The sequence below is a fragment of the Eptatretus burgeri genome, chromosome 8, assembly GCF_056783735.1.
Source record: "Eptatretus burgeri isolate ZD-2024b chromosome 8, Ebu_testis_v1, whole genome shotgun sequence".
Classification (NCBI taxonomy): Eukaryota; Metazoa; Chordata; class Myxini; order Myxiniformes; family Myxinidae; genus Eptatretus; species Eptatretus burgeri.
Window position 1 is genome coordinate 1,988,221 of NC_140968.1, and position 15,872 is coordinate 2,004,092.

Genomic DNA, 15,872 nt, shown 5'->3' on the forward strand with positions numbered 1-15,872 from the left:
TCAACATCTGTACATCTGGAGACCCAAGGTCTCCAAACCCACCGGCTCTGAGGATTACTTTTATTGATGGCGACGGCTGACTTTTCCTCGTCAGTGATGTTTTGTTCAACTTGTGCTGAAAACGACCAAAGGGGAGCATTGTCCATCTCCACCATCTCTATTTCTGCAAGACATTGATAAGCCGGTCTCAACGGCAAAAATAAATAAATTTTCAAAGAGACTTCAAAATAAACAATTAAACAAGTTAGTATATACTTCAATTTATATAACCTCATGATATTAAAGATCTTTAAAATAAAATAAATCTGGAAGTTTAGCGCTATCTAAGCAGTTTTAGATCACCATAAAACACCACCTCATTTTAAAACATGTCCAAGTACTGCTAAACGGAAGGGTTTTTGAAGTGACATGAAGGTGATTTGTGTTCTATAGTGTCCGAGGGTATCATTTTAATTTAAATAAAGATTGTAAAAGTCAGACAAATAAATAAATTCTGGAAGTTTATCGCCGTTGACGAAGAGTCGTTTACAGTACCTTATCGAACACGTGACGCTAGTTATTCGTGCTTGACGTTTGTGTCCTTTATGGTGTCCATATAAACAGTGTCTCCCATTTGGAATGATTTTCAATTCTGTTTCACTGCCAGACAGGCAGAAAGAGAAATATAATCTCACTCCTATCATGTACGATCAGGACGAACTCAAAACCAAAATTCTGTTAAACTGTAGGTTCGTTTTCCGATCCATGTTCAAGATACAAAACTCAATTTAAATTAGTTGTTCCTCTATCAAACTGACGTTTGTGGAGAGGACGAACGGACATGAACCAATCGCTTAACCCTGTTTTTGCTTCACGTGCACGGGGTAAAAACGGCTCGATATTCGGCTTAAGGAAAATCTTTGCCTTCACACCAAAGTCCCATTGATGAAGATTCACGCAAATGAAAGCTCCAGATAACGAGTCTGTGGAAAATTTTTGAATCTCCGGTTCTTCATCGATTAAATATCACAACTTCTCATCCCACCAATGAGAGTTGTTGCATTGGTCTTAAGGCCCGGTCACACCTTGACGTTTTAGCCAACGTATGCCGATTTTTGAATTTTTTTTCTAAAACGCTGGCACACGTTGAATACGTTATGGGTAAGTTTTGATAACATTGAGAGCACGCTGAAAAACACTGCCATACGTCGTTGTACGTTGGCTTTAAACGTTGTACTTTTTGGTTGTCCTCATATTTTTTCATGCTTGAAATTTCACGATGTATGCCGGCGTATGACTCACACGTTCCGCTACGCTGGCCACAAGTTGTATGCACGGTCTGCGATCGTTGACAGACGTCAACACATGCTACTTGTAAGTTAATCATAAGTTGAGACACGCCGAGGTAGTGTTTAGAGTACCCGAAACTTATTTCCTACCTATGATTAACGTGTTGTTGGCACGTTACGCGATCGTTGCCACACGTCGACAGACGTTACTTTTAAGTTACTCATAGGCTGAAAGACGTCGGTATAATGGATCGTCCTTGCGTCAGCGTCCACGGCCACGGCCAGGACACTTATTTGCAGCATTCTTCAAACTTTTCTTCGGCATGACGAGGATGTTCACACTTCGATGTCAAGCTTGGCTATGATTCCAATTGTCCATCGGCAGCGTCTATTTAAAATAGTCGAGTTTGAGAGTTTTAACTGGTTCAGAAGAAACGTTTAAAATTTCCAAACCCCAGCGTCAAAAAAAAAACAAACAAAAAAAAAAAACAAAGGCGAGTGACAGCAATTTAAATCGTTCATTGTAAACAATGAAACTAGCTGAGTGGTACCATTTAAAAGTCGTTGAGTGAAAAAAATCCAATTGTTGAGTGCAAGCGTCTACTTTCAATAGTGGAGATGCAGCCATTTAAATCGTTGAGTGGCAGCCTATGAACCTACCCGTGGACACGCGGACGCAAGGACGATCCATCATAACCCACACCCTCCCCCTCACACCCACCTACTACTGCCAACATGAACAAACTACTACTAATACTGATACTGTTACTGCTGACATGGACATCGACTCAAAAAGGAACTCGAAAACACTGTTGGGTTCCCCTTTTATGAGCAGCATTTTTATATACCAATTCCCAAAACCGCTGGTAACACGTCTTTATATGGCAGTTGTAACCTAGAAACACGTTAATTTACTTTTTTTGTCGACCGGAAGACGTCATTGGAATACCTCTACATACGTCGATGTGTGTTGGGGCTACGTAAAGAATTGGTTCAAAGCACGTCAAACATAAGTTAGAAATAAGTTTCCCGTAAAAAAAGACATTACCGCGACGTGTTTCGACTTATGAGTAGCTTATAAGTAGCCTTTGTGGACGTGTGTAAGCGTCCACATATCGTGTGTACAACTTATCCCCATCGCATGCGGAACGTATGTCATACGCCGAGTACGTCGTAAAATTTTGAACATGTTCAAAATTTCTTGACGTACTCTACTTACTACGACTTATGATAGCGTATTTAGCGTTCTACTCACGCATACCAAACTTACTCATACCGTATTCGACGTGCCCCAACGTTTTAGACACACTTTTTGTTACGTCGGCATACGCTGGCAAGATCGCCAAGGTGTGACCGCGATTTTGACCCTTCCATTCCTACGGCAGTTATGATTTGAATCGTTGTGCGTCAGCCTTTTAATAGGCTACGTCACGACATCGTCGGCGATGCGTGCAACGCGCTATGCCTAAATTAGACTATCGTTGGGCATTGGTTGTGTAGGCCGACAACAGGTTCAGCATTCGTTGGTATAAGTTATCTATAACACAACGAAACGTTCTGTGTAGTTACCAATGCGTTATACATAAGACCAAGTCGCTATGAATACGTCCGAATCTTTAAAAAAAAACATCAAAAGTTCAACGTAAGCCAGCGTTTTACATAAATTCTAACACGTTGCCATCGCTGGCTAAAACGTCAAGGTGTGACCGGGCCTTTAGGATCAAGAACATTGGAGATTCAAACACTTGGTACATACAACTAATGATTCCAATATAAATGTGTCAAATATCTGCATTTTAAAAAAAAAAAACAGAAAATCAAACTTTCTTGGCCGTAATCAGCTGCGTCACATGGTTAAAAAAATTTAAAAAATTAAAAAATAAAAAGACCCTTGTGTGCCAGAAGCCATTTTGGTAAAGTTATCAATTCATACAACTCAAGGATGTGACCCATGATGCAAAATATAATAAACTAGCAGGGGCTACCCAGCGTTGTCTGGTGGGCAGAGGAGGCAACTCAGCTCTGCCTGTGGGAGGAGTCAGGGGCTACCAGCATTGTCTGGTGGGCAGAGGGAGCTACTCGGCTCTGCCTGTGGGAAGAGCAAGGGGCTACCCGGTGTTGTCTGGTGGGCAGAGGGGGCTACTCGGCTCTGCCTGTGGGAGGAGCCAGGGGCTACCGGCGTTGTCTGGTGGGCAGAGGGGGCTAGTCTGCTCTGCTTGTGGGATGAGCCAGGGGCTACCCGGTGTTGTCTGGTGGGCAGAGGGGGCGACTCGGCTCTGCCTGTGGGAGGAGCCAGGGGCTACCGGCGTTGTCTGGTGGGCAGAGGGGGCTAGTCGGCTCTGCCTGTGGGAAGAGCAAGGGGCTACCCGGTGTTGTCTGGTGGGCAGAGGGGGCTACTCGGCTCTGCCTGTGGGAGGAGCCAGGGGCTACCGGCATTGTCTGGTGGGCAGAGGGGGCTAGTCAGCTCTGCTTGTGGGATGAGCCAGGGGCTACCCGGTACTGCGTGGCTAGATTGAATTCAATTTTATTTTATAAACTCCAACCCCTTTCAGGGCATGAGTAAATAAAACATAAAAATCCTGTACAGTAGACAAGTGTCAATACAACAAGTGACGTCTTCATACAGATGACCAGAAATAAATGGAATTTTGAGCATGACTCAGCATCCAAAATTTCTCTATGACAGCAAAGAAATCAACAAGTTTTTAGAACCTGGATGATATTCTCCCAATAAACTTCACCACCTTAACAAGCTAACCAACATTATCTACATTTAATATCTCAAATTCATTTTATACACCGATGGATTTTCCCAATAAGGACGTTTCAGATACTTGCTACGAGCTTCACTGAATACAAGTCAGGTCAGGTCAGGTATGGAAGCGTGCGCAGGAGCAGCGCGTCACTGCGTCCACTTTCCGCCAGGGGTCTCCGTATGGCCATCCCCCCCAAGCAGATACCTGGCCCATCCCCATCTCCTTCAGATGCTGATCAACCTGCAGCAACCTCAAGACGCATGGTCGGCCCATTTGCCTCCTGCACTAACGAGCCTCCCTCGCTGAGAGAATCTGGTGAGCAGGATCAGCATCAGGAAAAGGAGCCACATGTCCATACAGCCACAGATGATACTCGTGGGACGATGCAGGTAACAAATCTCATTTGAGTCTCTCTCAGCAACCGCTCGTTGGACACAAAGTCTGACCAGTGATAGCCAAGGATTCTCTGAAGAGACCTGGTACCAAAGGAGTTAAGTCTCAGTCTCAAATCCATGGTCAGAGTCCAAGTCTCACATCCATAAAGCAAGATTGGAAGCATCAAGGACCTGAAGACTCAGACTTTCATCCGCACAGGTACCGGCAAGCAACACATCCCATGATCTAGTGAATCCATGACTCCCCAGCTCCGACCTAGGCGTCTGTAGACCTCTGGCTCACAGCCAGCAGAGACATGAAAATCACTGCCAAGGTAAGTGAATCTCTCCACGACCTCAACATCCTCTCCACAAACAGGTACAGACAGGACAGCAGCATCCAATATGTCATTGAAAGCCTGGATCTTAGTTTTGACACAGGAAACCTGTAATCCCAGTGGCTCAGACTCCTCATTCAGCACCTTGAGGGCCCCCAAAAGGATATTCAGTCTCCACAAAGATGACTGCATCATCTGCGAAATCAAGATCAGAGATCTTGACATTCCAAAAATGATATACCGCAGCTTGATCTCTCAAACATCCTCTCGAGAATGCAGTCCATACAAGTGGTGAAAAGTGTGGGGGCCAGTACACACCCCTGACAAACTCTAGTAACAATTGGAAATAAATCAGAGATGGTACCACCACATCTCACAGCACTCTCAGTACCAGAGTATAGTTCAGACATCAGATCGATCAGTTTTGGTGGTACCCCACGAAGACCAAGAATTCTCCAGAGGGCATCCCGATTCACTGAATCAAACGCTTTGCAGAGATCAACATCGGCTGCAAGCAGCCCCTGCCGAAACTCTCCTCTGTGTTGAGTAAGGACCCGAAGATGAAGGATACGGACAATCATTGACCACTTTGGTGTAAAGCCTCACTGCTCTGGACGCTGGTGCTCAAGTAGATGATGGTGAACCCTATCAATAATTATCAAGAATTGTGGCCTCTTGGTGCTTCGGTTCGGCCGTGAAAGAATAACGTACAAATCCATAAACGAACACTTAAAAATATTTACAAGATGAGGCTTTTCCGTCAGTCACTGGGGGGGGGGGGGCAAATTAACTCAACAAAGTGGTGTAAAATTGCTTTACATTGTTTGAGGAAATCCAAATATATAAAGCTACACAAGACTAAAAATGACAACAAAGCAAGTTTACCAAACATACCTTCCCTTTTCTGCTTGCCGCTCACAAAGTCTCCCTGAGCACTTGCACCGTCCAGCCCGCATACATCTTCTGAAGCTCTCGCTGGCTCCTCAGGTCCACCCTTTTCTTTTTCTTCCACTTCTCCCTCATCATTCTGACATTTGCCTTCACTCGCCGTTTCCTCGTCACCCCCTTCCTCACCCACATTCTTGTAGTTGGGCCTCTTGCCTGGTCTCCGTTTAATGCCTTCTCGTGTCAACTCCAAAGATTTTTCCAGAGGCTCCGTTGGGGGTGTGAAGCGACGAACGCTCAACCCTGACTGTTAAAGACAGACCCCTATGAGGCTGTTGAAATGTCTTATGGAAGCAAATCTTGCTTGTAAAAATAAACTACGTCCATTTAGGAAAAAGAAAATTAAAAATTGGTTCCTTTTGTGAATAACATGATGCAAACTTGCTCACCTTAAAAAAGGTCCACACACATCAAAACTGCAACCAGTAATTAAAGCAAAAATACTAATGATTATGAGGCAAAGTACAAACCAACACGGCAAATAGAATTGCAACATAGATCCTCAACAACGCAAGGCACGTGCTCAACGGGACGGCTATACAGGACCACAAACTTCCTTCTCTTCGTGTTGGACATAAGTACATGGACAAAAATTGCCAGTCTTCAGACAAAAGCTTTACGTGCCAACTCGGAGAGCCCAACGACACGTGTACATGGCATCTCGCACGGGTGTGAAGTGGAAAGTGCCAACAAGCTTATCGAGACTTTCCAGCAACGTAGTCTCCAAATTCCATTGTGCTACAAGTATCGTTTCAGCACTCGGAAACTAGCAAAAGAAACGTGCACTGAACACTAATCAAAAATTACGCGTTTGGCATGAGAATCAAAGAAATAAAATGCTCACCACTGCCGACACCCGGGAAGAGTCTGCCTCGGAAACAAACACCCCCAGATCACCGTTAACAATGACATCTGCCAGCATGTTTACAAGGGGCGAGTAGCTGATAATCAGGAAGACCTATTGAAGGGAAACGTCAAAAAGCTTCGTAAGTACCGTTTTGTGTACCGTACTTGTGAACCTCTAAAAAGACACACACACACAGTAATGACGTAACAAAAAGATGAAGAAATAAAAATAAATAAATAAATAAATAAAAACTTCATTGCATTTCGGAAATTGGTTTTGCCAGCGAGTATTGTTGAAAGCAGACACAACATTCAATCCTCGTCAAAGCAAAAGACAGATAAAAGTTGGTCAAGCTGCTTTATTGGCAAAATACTTTAATCTATAGCAGAAAAAAAAACAATAATAATAATTTTTTTTAAAAAGCAGCTCATCGCTTTGCAAGAGGACAAAGCAAGAATGAGGCAAATAATGAGATCGAGGGCCAACAGACTCGACGTCTACCTGTGAAAGCAGGTACAGGGACACACCGGAGCTGATTTGTAGGCATCCTGCACACTGCAGTCAAACACGGTGACATTCATGATGCAAGTTGGAATGCGGAACCAAAAGTGTCATCACCTGACCGACTCGCGGATTCCCAAATTCACGACCTCCCTCACCTGCTGGGGGTTCCAATCGATCAGCGAATACACGTAGAGTGGCAGGAAGAGGCGATTGAGGAGGTGGTCAGTGAGAACTTCATTGAGGAACTCGCAGTTTATGGTGAGGATGTCGTTGAGATAATGGAGGTGATCGAGATGTTCGGCGACTAGATCGCTCAGCCGGCCACGGTTCTTGTGCCTTCGAGAGCAAAACGAAAGAAGAAAATTTGAAATACCGAAGCAGCCGACCGACTTGAGCGATAGCAACCGTAAAAGGTCACCACCAACTGAAGCTCAAACTCACTCGATGTCGCTGCACACGCACTTGTCCAGCTCCATCACGTGGTTACCGATGAACCAAACGAGGTTTGAAAAGTACGGCGCAGCAGTTCGGTCCCACACAAACTGCAGCATGGCTTTGTTGTTCACTGCAGAGCAAATGCATTTCCCCGATTGTCAGGCTTGCAAAACATCAAACATCCTTGTTGTGACAATTTTAAAATATTATTAAAAAAAAAAAAAAAAAAAAAAAAAAAAAAAAAAAAACTTACCATTTTGCAAACAAGTTGCGACAGCAATAACCAGCAAAATAACAAATAAGAAAGAGCTTTAAGCTTGACAGCTTCTTGGTTACAGACATGACAGGAATCATTGCAAAAGCTTTCTACAGTCGAAGCAAGACGTGAAAGCAATGCACTTACCTGCAACTGTGTCGACGGATGAAAAATGGGGCAAAGGAGAGGAAATGAAAAAGCAAAGAGTCAGATCAAAACAGCAACACGATCTATGCAAAGAGCCAATGGTGGACCTTACCAGACTCACAAATACAACACATTTCCAAGGAACTGAAAAGGTTGAATTTAAAATTTCGAATAACGTTTTTATGTATACAAAGTCGAGGCTCATGGAAGAGCGAGAACACAGAATTGATCAGGTGGGTTGGAATGAGGGGTGGGAGAACACGCACGGGGTGGACAAAATAGACCATCCATCCATTGGGACCATACTCTATGCGGAGCGTTGGTGCTGCTTAAGCAGTCTCCTTGGATATTGGGCACAATCCTGGACGGGTCGCCACTCCGACACAGGATACCAGTATGCTGGCTCTCATTTTGCCGACCTCGGAAGGATGACAGGCCGAGTTAACCTCACCGGGTATTAATTCAACAGCTGAGAGGGATTTGAACTCAGGACCCCAGGATCCCAAACATCAAGCCAACACCAGGCATATACAAAACGGACCCAGATTCCTTAAATATGAATCGGGGTTACGCGCGTCTCCAGGTTCCATCAGGAACGAGCATGACCCCCTCTAATACGTGCTATGACCCTTGAAATACAGATCGGCCATTGTGATGCCAAACAGGCCAACGGCTCGTCGGAGTACATCTCAACCGGAGGTGTGCAAGACCATTAGGTTCACAAGCTGAAGGGGAAGAATGTCTTTACGCGATGTGATGACAACGGCACGTGGAAAGAATCGTTGGCAGAGGAATTGATTTTTTTTTCTTCTCCTGCTTTTGCAGTGGGGCATGTTGTCGTAACAGTGGTGAGCAAGGCAAGATGGAAACAAGAGATTATGTCAATAGATAAGAATGTAAAAGGTGGAATGAAATGGCTACGGTTGTGTTATGCCTGGTGCAAGGCAATCACTCTATACTAGCTTAATGGCTCGAGTGATGGCCTTGGGATCCTCGAGTCCCGAGTTCAAATCTCACTTGGTTGGTGAACTGATGGTGAACAGCTTGGTTGACTCTGCCTGTCATCTTTCCGAGGTCGGCAAAATGAGTGCCAGGATGCTGGTATCCTATCGGAGTGGCGACCCGTCCAGGATTGTACCCAAATCGCCCAGGAGACTGCTGAGGCAGCACCAACGCTCTGCACAGAGTATGGTCCCAATGGATGGATGGATAGATGGTTCTGTTTGTTTGTTTTTAACTTTATCACCTGGTGAAGTAACATGCAGAGCTCGAATGAAATTCTACACAAAAAAAACACACATTCTATTCCAATTATTGGGAGAATTCCAGCAAATTTTTTTTGCTAAACATCAGAATCCGATCCGACCCGATCCGATGTCCCATATTTGAGGTGCAGAACATTGGTTGAGGTGCTGAAACAGTTTCCAAGTCATGTTCATGCTGGGTGTAGTAAGGGCAGAAATTTGTAATTTAGTCAAGGTGCCAGTGACAGCTCGCCTTCTCTTAACAAAAGGACAACATGGGATATTCAAGGTCCACCAACCAATACCAGCAGACGAGACGCCCAAGTTTAACGTCCATCCGGGGGACGGCTCGCACACTGGTGAAATCACCCTGACAGTGAAACACTGGAATGACGGTTTATAGCTGGGTCACAATTCAACCCCAGGCTAAACAGCTTAAAGGCCAGTGTGCGTACCTCTCGGCTATCCTGCCGGCAACCGTGGAATCAGCACCATCGAATCCCAAACAAAAGAGCTCGTGAAACCATGCATCATACACTAAAAACGAACAAATAAAACAATACGAAACGATACACTTGCACGGAGGTTGCAAGTCAAAGCGCGACACGAGCATAAACTGCCACGCCTGTGCTTATTCGGCCCAAGTCACCTTTATAGACATTCAGAGTGAGCGTTCGTACTGCGATCCGCACCATGCTCTCGGGGTGATTGAAGAACTTTATGGCTTCGGTGTACAGAGCAAAGTCATTGGTGTTCTGAGGAAGCAAACCGGACACGTCGTTACGATGGGCTTATACCAGGAATCCTCCTGGCATCCATCCACATGCGAGACTGGATTATGCCAATCACAACCCACCTCGTTGTAAAAGAAATGCACGGTGTGGGCATTCAGTTTCAGCGACAGCGTCTTCAGGAAAGAGATGTAATATGCCATTATTTCTTCATCCGAGAAGTCAAACTTGTGGATAATGATCGAGTTGACGTGATTATTCGATAGGAGGTAATCTACAGGGCAACACAGTTACTCAGCAGGACAAAGCTTCAAGCAATTGGCAAAGGACGACGTCGACAATCCGAATGCACTCGGCGGAACGGCGACGAACAAGCCAAACATTTGTTACCTGTTGCATCAAATGCAGCAATTACAAAGTGTTGGACAAGCATGCTTTACTCCCTGCCCTCCCCACCACTCACTTTGGTGGTTTAGGACACCTGTAGAAGCTGTGGACGGATTCAAACGAAATTTGGTGCACAGTTTGGGTGTGTGACAAGGAAGAATCGATTCGACTTTGGTGGAGATCCGGATCGGGATCAGGGAAGTAGAATTTTTTTTTTAAGCGATTAGTCACCACTGAGAGATAGGGCCAAGAACAATACGTACCATGATATCTCAAAACATCATGGACGGATTCGGATAAAACTTGGTGGATGAGTTGAGTAGGTGACAAGGACAAAGTGATTACATTTTGGTTCAGGTGTGGATGCAGAGCCAGCCTCTCGGTGGGATACAAAACGTTTACAAACTGTTCAGCCTGGAGGCGGTATGCGCTCTACCGAGTGGCGGTTCCACTAATCGCCAGGAGAGGCTATTGCTTTTGGGTCCGTTTGTCCACATAAAACGTATGTATATTAATTACATTCGACCCTTTAGAACCCCCAAGATCCTTCAAGAACCTTTACAACCCTTAAAAAACATTTAAGAAACCGAAGACCCTTTACAACCCTAACACCATTTAAGACCCCCGATACCCTTCAGACCCCTGAGACCCCTTAAGAGCCCTTTCTAAATTCACACATGTTAATACCCTGTCGACCCCTTTTAAAAGTTTTAAGACCCTTTAGACCTTCAATTACACCCTGTTGACCCCTTTGACTTTCTAAGGTGCACTCGAGGCACTTTATACCCGTGTTCTTCATTGTGCGGCCCGCGAGCCACTGGCGGCCCCAAGTGCGGCCCCCTGATGTGTGGCTGATAATAAACAAATGTGAAAAACACCCCCATCATAATCCGCAATAAATCCTATCAAATTGACCCAATGGTTTCACAATTGAGTTTTCCAATGCGAAGCGTGAAAACAACATCACCACATCAGTTGATCGTAGTGTGCAAACAATTATGCTTGCAGCCCATCAACCACAACAACAACAAAAAAAGAAAAGAAGAGAGTACGCGGAGGTGGGGGCTAATAGCAGCCATTTTGGAGTCCAACAAGCGGGGTGGCGGCTCTAATCTTATTTGCGTCTTATTGGCAAAAGTGGCCCCCTCATAAAAAAAAAAAGTGAAGATCACGGGTTTCGGCCATTTCGACCAATTTAGACTTTTTCAGACCTTTGACCTCTACACATCTACAACTAGACCATTTCGACCAGACCTTCAACGTGCAATCAATAGCCCTTCATCTAGTATATCCTGCCATTTATTTAACACACAAAACAATTCCTTGCCATCTCCAATTGTTCTTCCTTGTGCATCTCGCATTTCAGAGCTATTATTGAAAGAACAAAACAACCTTCCCACATCTATGGTTTCGGGCTCGAGGTGGACAAACTCTCCTCCGAGCCGTCCAGCTCGGGTGCAGCAATTTTAACACAGGTAGGGGTGCGAAGGAGTTCAATAAAAACAGCCTGTTTGGTTCTCCGTCGAACCAAAACTACCCTCTGGGAGAGTCAGACACGGAAGAAAATCCAAAATGAGTGAAAAATGCTTACACAGAGACGTCTCATGGCTAATGTTCTCAAAAAGGATGTTTAGTGTTTGTAGGAGCTGGACGCAAACGTAACGGCCAGACTTCTGCCGCAGAATGTTGAGAAAAAATATAAACATGTTCTTCTCCAAGAAGTAACTGCAAACAGGAGAAACAAGCGAACGCACAACTCAGCTGCTCGTCACACCGGCATGGCCGACACTGCAGCATCTCAACAACCCCACTGTGCAAGGTCACGATTCATCACACCTTGGGATCAATATCGTTAAAACTGGAAGAGGATGAAAACGTTCATCATGAAGCTTCGCATTACTGGCACGTTCAAAGTAGCAGTGGAGCTCGAAAGTGGGGACAATTTGGGCCAAAGTGAGGAAAGAAGAGGAGTATCCTTACTCAAAAACAGTGCTGTCATTTTGATCTCCCCAGATGAGTATTTCCGAGATCGAGCGGATAGTCTCCACCAGAAGGTTGCGGTTTCCCTCGGTGACCGTTGTATTTCGGGTAAGGACATGGTAAAGGTACCTGGGAAGAGAAGGTAAGATACATTCACGTATGTGCACTTGGAACGAAAACTTGAAAACAAAAAATTAATATTTGAGGAAGGGGGGCGTGGGTACAGGATCACAGATATTAGGGTCCCCCCCCCCCCCAAGACTGGCGATAAGTGCAGGGTACAAGTAATTACAATATCCATGAAGCAATTCTCCTTGACAATCGATATGTACAACGTCATCATGTTAAACTAATTAGTTTGTGAATCAAACTCCACATAGAGCTTCGGTTCTGTGGAAGCAATTTCTTCGCTGGGTGACAACACTTGACTGCACGCATCTCCGACACAGGACGTTGCGGTAGGAATTTGGAATTGGTTCAGGGTGCCGGCGATAGCGCGCCTCCCCTCGGCTGGGCACACCGTGGGATCTTCAACGTCCACCAACGAATGTCAGTGGGCAGGACGCCCGGTTTAACGTCAATCCGAGGGACGGCAGACACATCGATGCCTTGCCGTGGCTGCACAACACGGGATGACAGTTGATAGCTGGGTCGAGATTTCACAACAGCAAAGAATGCTTCGACAGTGTGCATCCCCCGAGGATATCCTGGCAGCCCTATGATCTTCAATACAAAGTGAAGACATGTATAGTTTGCAATCAAGATCGATTTATATGATGGGTGGACCCATTTGCAATTCTTCATATTGCATGACGGATAAGGGTTTGCTCCCCACTATCCTCCCCAGAAACCCCAGGATGCACGAGTTCTTCCAATAAGCCTTCGACTCGTTCAACTTCCAAAACGCAGGCTGGGGTGAGAGGGGTGGGGGAGAAGGGTGTATGGAGGAGTGGGGTACAGGGGAGGGGTGGGTGTAGGGGTGGAGGTGAGGGAGGGGTGGGGAGGGGTAGGGGTGGGGAGGGGTAGGGGAAGGGAGGGTGGGGGGAAAGGGGTGGGGAGGGGTAGGGGAAGGGAGGGTGGGGAAAGGGGTGGGGGAGAGGGGTGGGGAGAGGGTTGGGGGAGAGGGGTGGGGGAGAGGGGTGGGGGAGAGGGGTGGGGGAGAGGGTGGGGGGAGAGGGGTGGGGGAGAGGGGTGGGGAGAGGGGTGGGGGGAGAGGGGTGGGGGAGAGGGGTGGGGGAGAGGGTGGGGGAGAGGGGTGGGGAGAGGGGTGGGGGAGAGGGGTGGGGGAGAGGGGTGGGGGGAGAGGGGTGGGGGAGAGGGGTGGGGGAGAGGGGTGGGGGAGAGGGGTGGGGGGAGAGGGGTGGGGGGAGAGGGGTGGGGGGAGAGGAGTGGATGAGAGGAGTGGATGAGAGGAGTGGATGAGAGGAGTGGATGAGAAGAGTGGATGGAGGAGTGGATGGAGGAGTGGATGGAGGAGTGGATGGAGGAGTGGATGGAGGAGTGGATGGAGGAGTGGATGGAGGAGTGGATGGAGGAGTGGATGGAGGAGTGGATGGAGGAGTGGATGGAGGAGTGGATGGAGGAGTGGATGGAGGAGTGGATGGAGGAGTGGATGGAGGAGTGGATGGAGGAGTGGATGGAGGAGTGGATGGAGGAGTGGATGGAGGAGTGGATGGAGGAGTGGGGTACAGGGGTGGGGTGGGTGTAGGGGTGGGGGTGAGGGAGGGGTAGGGGAGAGGGGTGGGGGAGAGGGGATGAGGGAGGGAGAGGGGATGAGGGAGGGAGAGGGGATGAGGGAGGGAGAGGGGATGAGGGAGGGAGAGGGGATGAGGGAGGGAGAGGGATGAGGGAGGGAGAGGGGATGAGGGAGGGAGAGGGGTGAGGGAGGGAGAGGGGGTGGGGAGGGAGAGGGGGTGAGGGAGGGAGAGGGGTGAGGGAGGGTAAGGGTGAGGGAGGGGTAGGGGTGAGGGAGGGGTAGGGGTGAGGGAGGGGTAGGGGTGAGGGAGGGGTAGGGGTGGGGAGGGGTAGGGGTGGGGGAGGGGTAGGGGTGGGGGAGGGGTAGGGGTGAGGGAGGGGTAGGGGTGAGGGAGGGGTAGGGAGGAAGGGAGGGGTAGGGAGGAAGGGAGGGGTAGGGAGGAAGGGAGGGGTAGGGAGGAAGGGAGGGGTAGGGAGGAAGGGAGGGGTAGGCGGAAGGGAGGGGTAGGCGGAAGGGAGGGGTAGGCGGAAGGGAGAGGAAGGGGGAAGGGAGGGGTATGGGGGAAGGGAGGGGTAGGGAGGAAGGGAGGGGTAGGGAGGAAGGGAGGGGTAGGGAGGAAGGGAGGGGTAGGGGGAAGGGAGGGGTAGGGGGAAGGGAGGGGTAGGGGGAAGGGAGGGGTAGGGAGGAAGGGAGGGGTAGGGGGAAGGGAGGGGTAGGGAGGAAGGGAGGGGTAGGGGGAAGGGAGGGGTAGGGAGGAAGGGAGGGTAGGGGGAAGGGAGGGGTAGGACACGTGTCGCGGAGTCCCCGCCCGGCCAGACGTTACGGATCCTGACTGGACCCCCACCAAGACATCAGGGTAGACTGGAAATTAATGGACAAGTTTAAGGAATTGACTGAAACAAACCAAACACCTTTAACATTACACGTCGAGGCGAACGGATCGAATCGTCCGTTCGGACTTTTCCCAACAGCCGAAATCGAGTGTTCTCGATAAAAACACGAACGATAAACAATCATCACAATAAAATCGACGGCAGTGAACAAGAAGAAGCGAAAGAACAAGGACGCTCCGAGCTGCGACGTCCTTCACAGATTTGGGATGAAAACAAAGTCCAAGGAAAACAAATGGTTCAAACACGACGGTGAACCGGGACTCATGGACTCATGGACTCATGGACTCCCCACAAACAAGTCTCCTACTTCAGATGGTCCAGGGAATGGAATTTCTTGGGAACCCTGAGAGACGACCCGACCCAGCCTCGCTGACGACCGAACATCGCACTGGATGTGCCGTAAAGTTGCTCCTGTTGTCGTAAAATTTTACCGCCTGTGGTTCGTCGCAACCTCACGGACTCTTCTTCAATCACTCCATCCAATGACGTCAGACGTTTTCTTATTTCCGTTTCTCGTCTTCAAACTAACGCTGTCTAAACTACAGTTTTATGAACAGTTTCTATACATTGTTAACTATAATTATTTTGATATAAATGCGTTTTTAAATAATTAAATAAAAAATTGATTTGGCGGCACAATGGTTGTGTTGTTCTGAGTGTGGAAGTGTTGTGGCTCGAATCCCGGCCGGGGTCTGCAGTGTACTGTGGACTTAAAATGGTGCATAAAGCTTCCTTGTTCGGAATTTTTAAAAAAGGATAGAACACTGATAAATAGCCATAGGTTGGGAATCATAGCGTCCGTTTTGATGAGTTTAATGGTCTCGGTTGAGGTTCCTTGTAAGAGAACCAGCCGAGGTATCACAATATGTACGAACCCACACGCTGTGTCTGCACTACCATACCACCACCGGGCAACCCCGGGTACCCCTACCACCACCGGGCAACCCCGGGTACCCCTACCACCACCGGGCAACCCCGGGTACCCCTACCATACCACCACCGGGCAACCCCGGGTACCCCTACCACCACCGGGCAACCCCGGGTACCCCTACCACCACCGGGCAACCCCGG

General features: G+C 47.7%; 1 protein-coding gene across 2 annotated transcripts in view; it reads right to left on the minus strand.

Annotated features, from left to right (window-relative positions):
- The window catches only part of CLEC16A (C-type lectin domain containing 16A), a 73,945-nt gene extending 58,681 nt beyond the window's left edge, over window positions 1-15,264 (minus strand). For both annotated transcript variants that reach the window (XM_085890563.1, XM_085890562.1), the window contains exons 1-11: window positions 15,109-15,264; window positions 12,213-12,341; window positions 11,824-11,957; window positions 9,971-10,119; window positions 9,764-9,869; window positions 7,474-7,597; window positions 7,188-7,368; window positions 7,030-7,083; window positions 6,526-6,639; window positions 5,631-5,928; window positions 43-163 (exon numbers count right to left, since the gene is read on the minus strand). In XM_085890563.1, coding sequence (XP_085746689.1) covers window positions 43-163; window positions 5,631-5,928; window positions 6,526-6,639; window positions 7,030-7,083; window positions 7,188-7,368; window positions 7,474-7,597; window positions 9,764-9,869; window positions 9,971-10,119; window positions 11,824-11,957; window positions 12,213-12,341; window positions 15,109-15,185 — 1,487 coding nt within the window. In that variant the 5' untranslated portion in view covers window positions 15,186-15,264. The remainder of the gene's footprint in view (window positions 1-42; window positions 164-5,630; window positions 5,929-6,525; window positions 6,640-7,029; window positions 7,084-7,187; window positions 7,369-7,473; window positions 7,598-9,763; window positions 9,870-9,970; window positions 10,120-11,823; window positions 11,958-12,212; window positions 12,342-15,108) is intronic.
- Window positions 15,265-15,872: the final 608 nt, after the last annotated feature.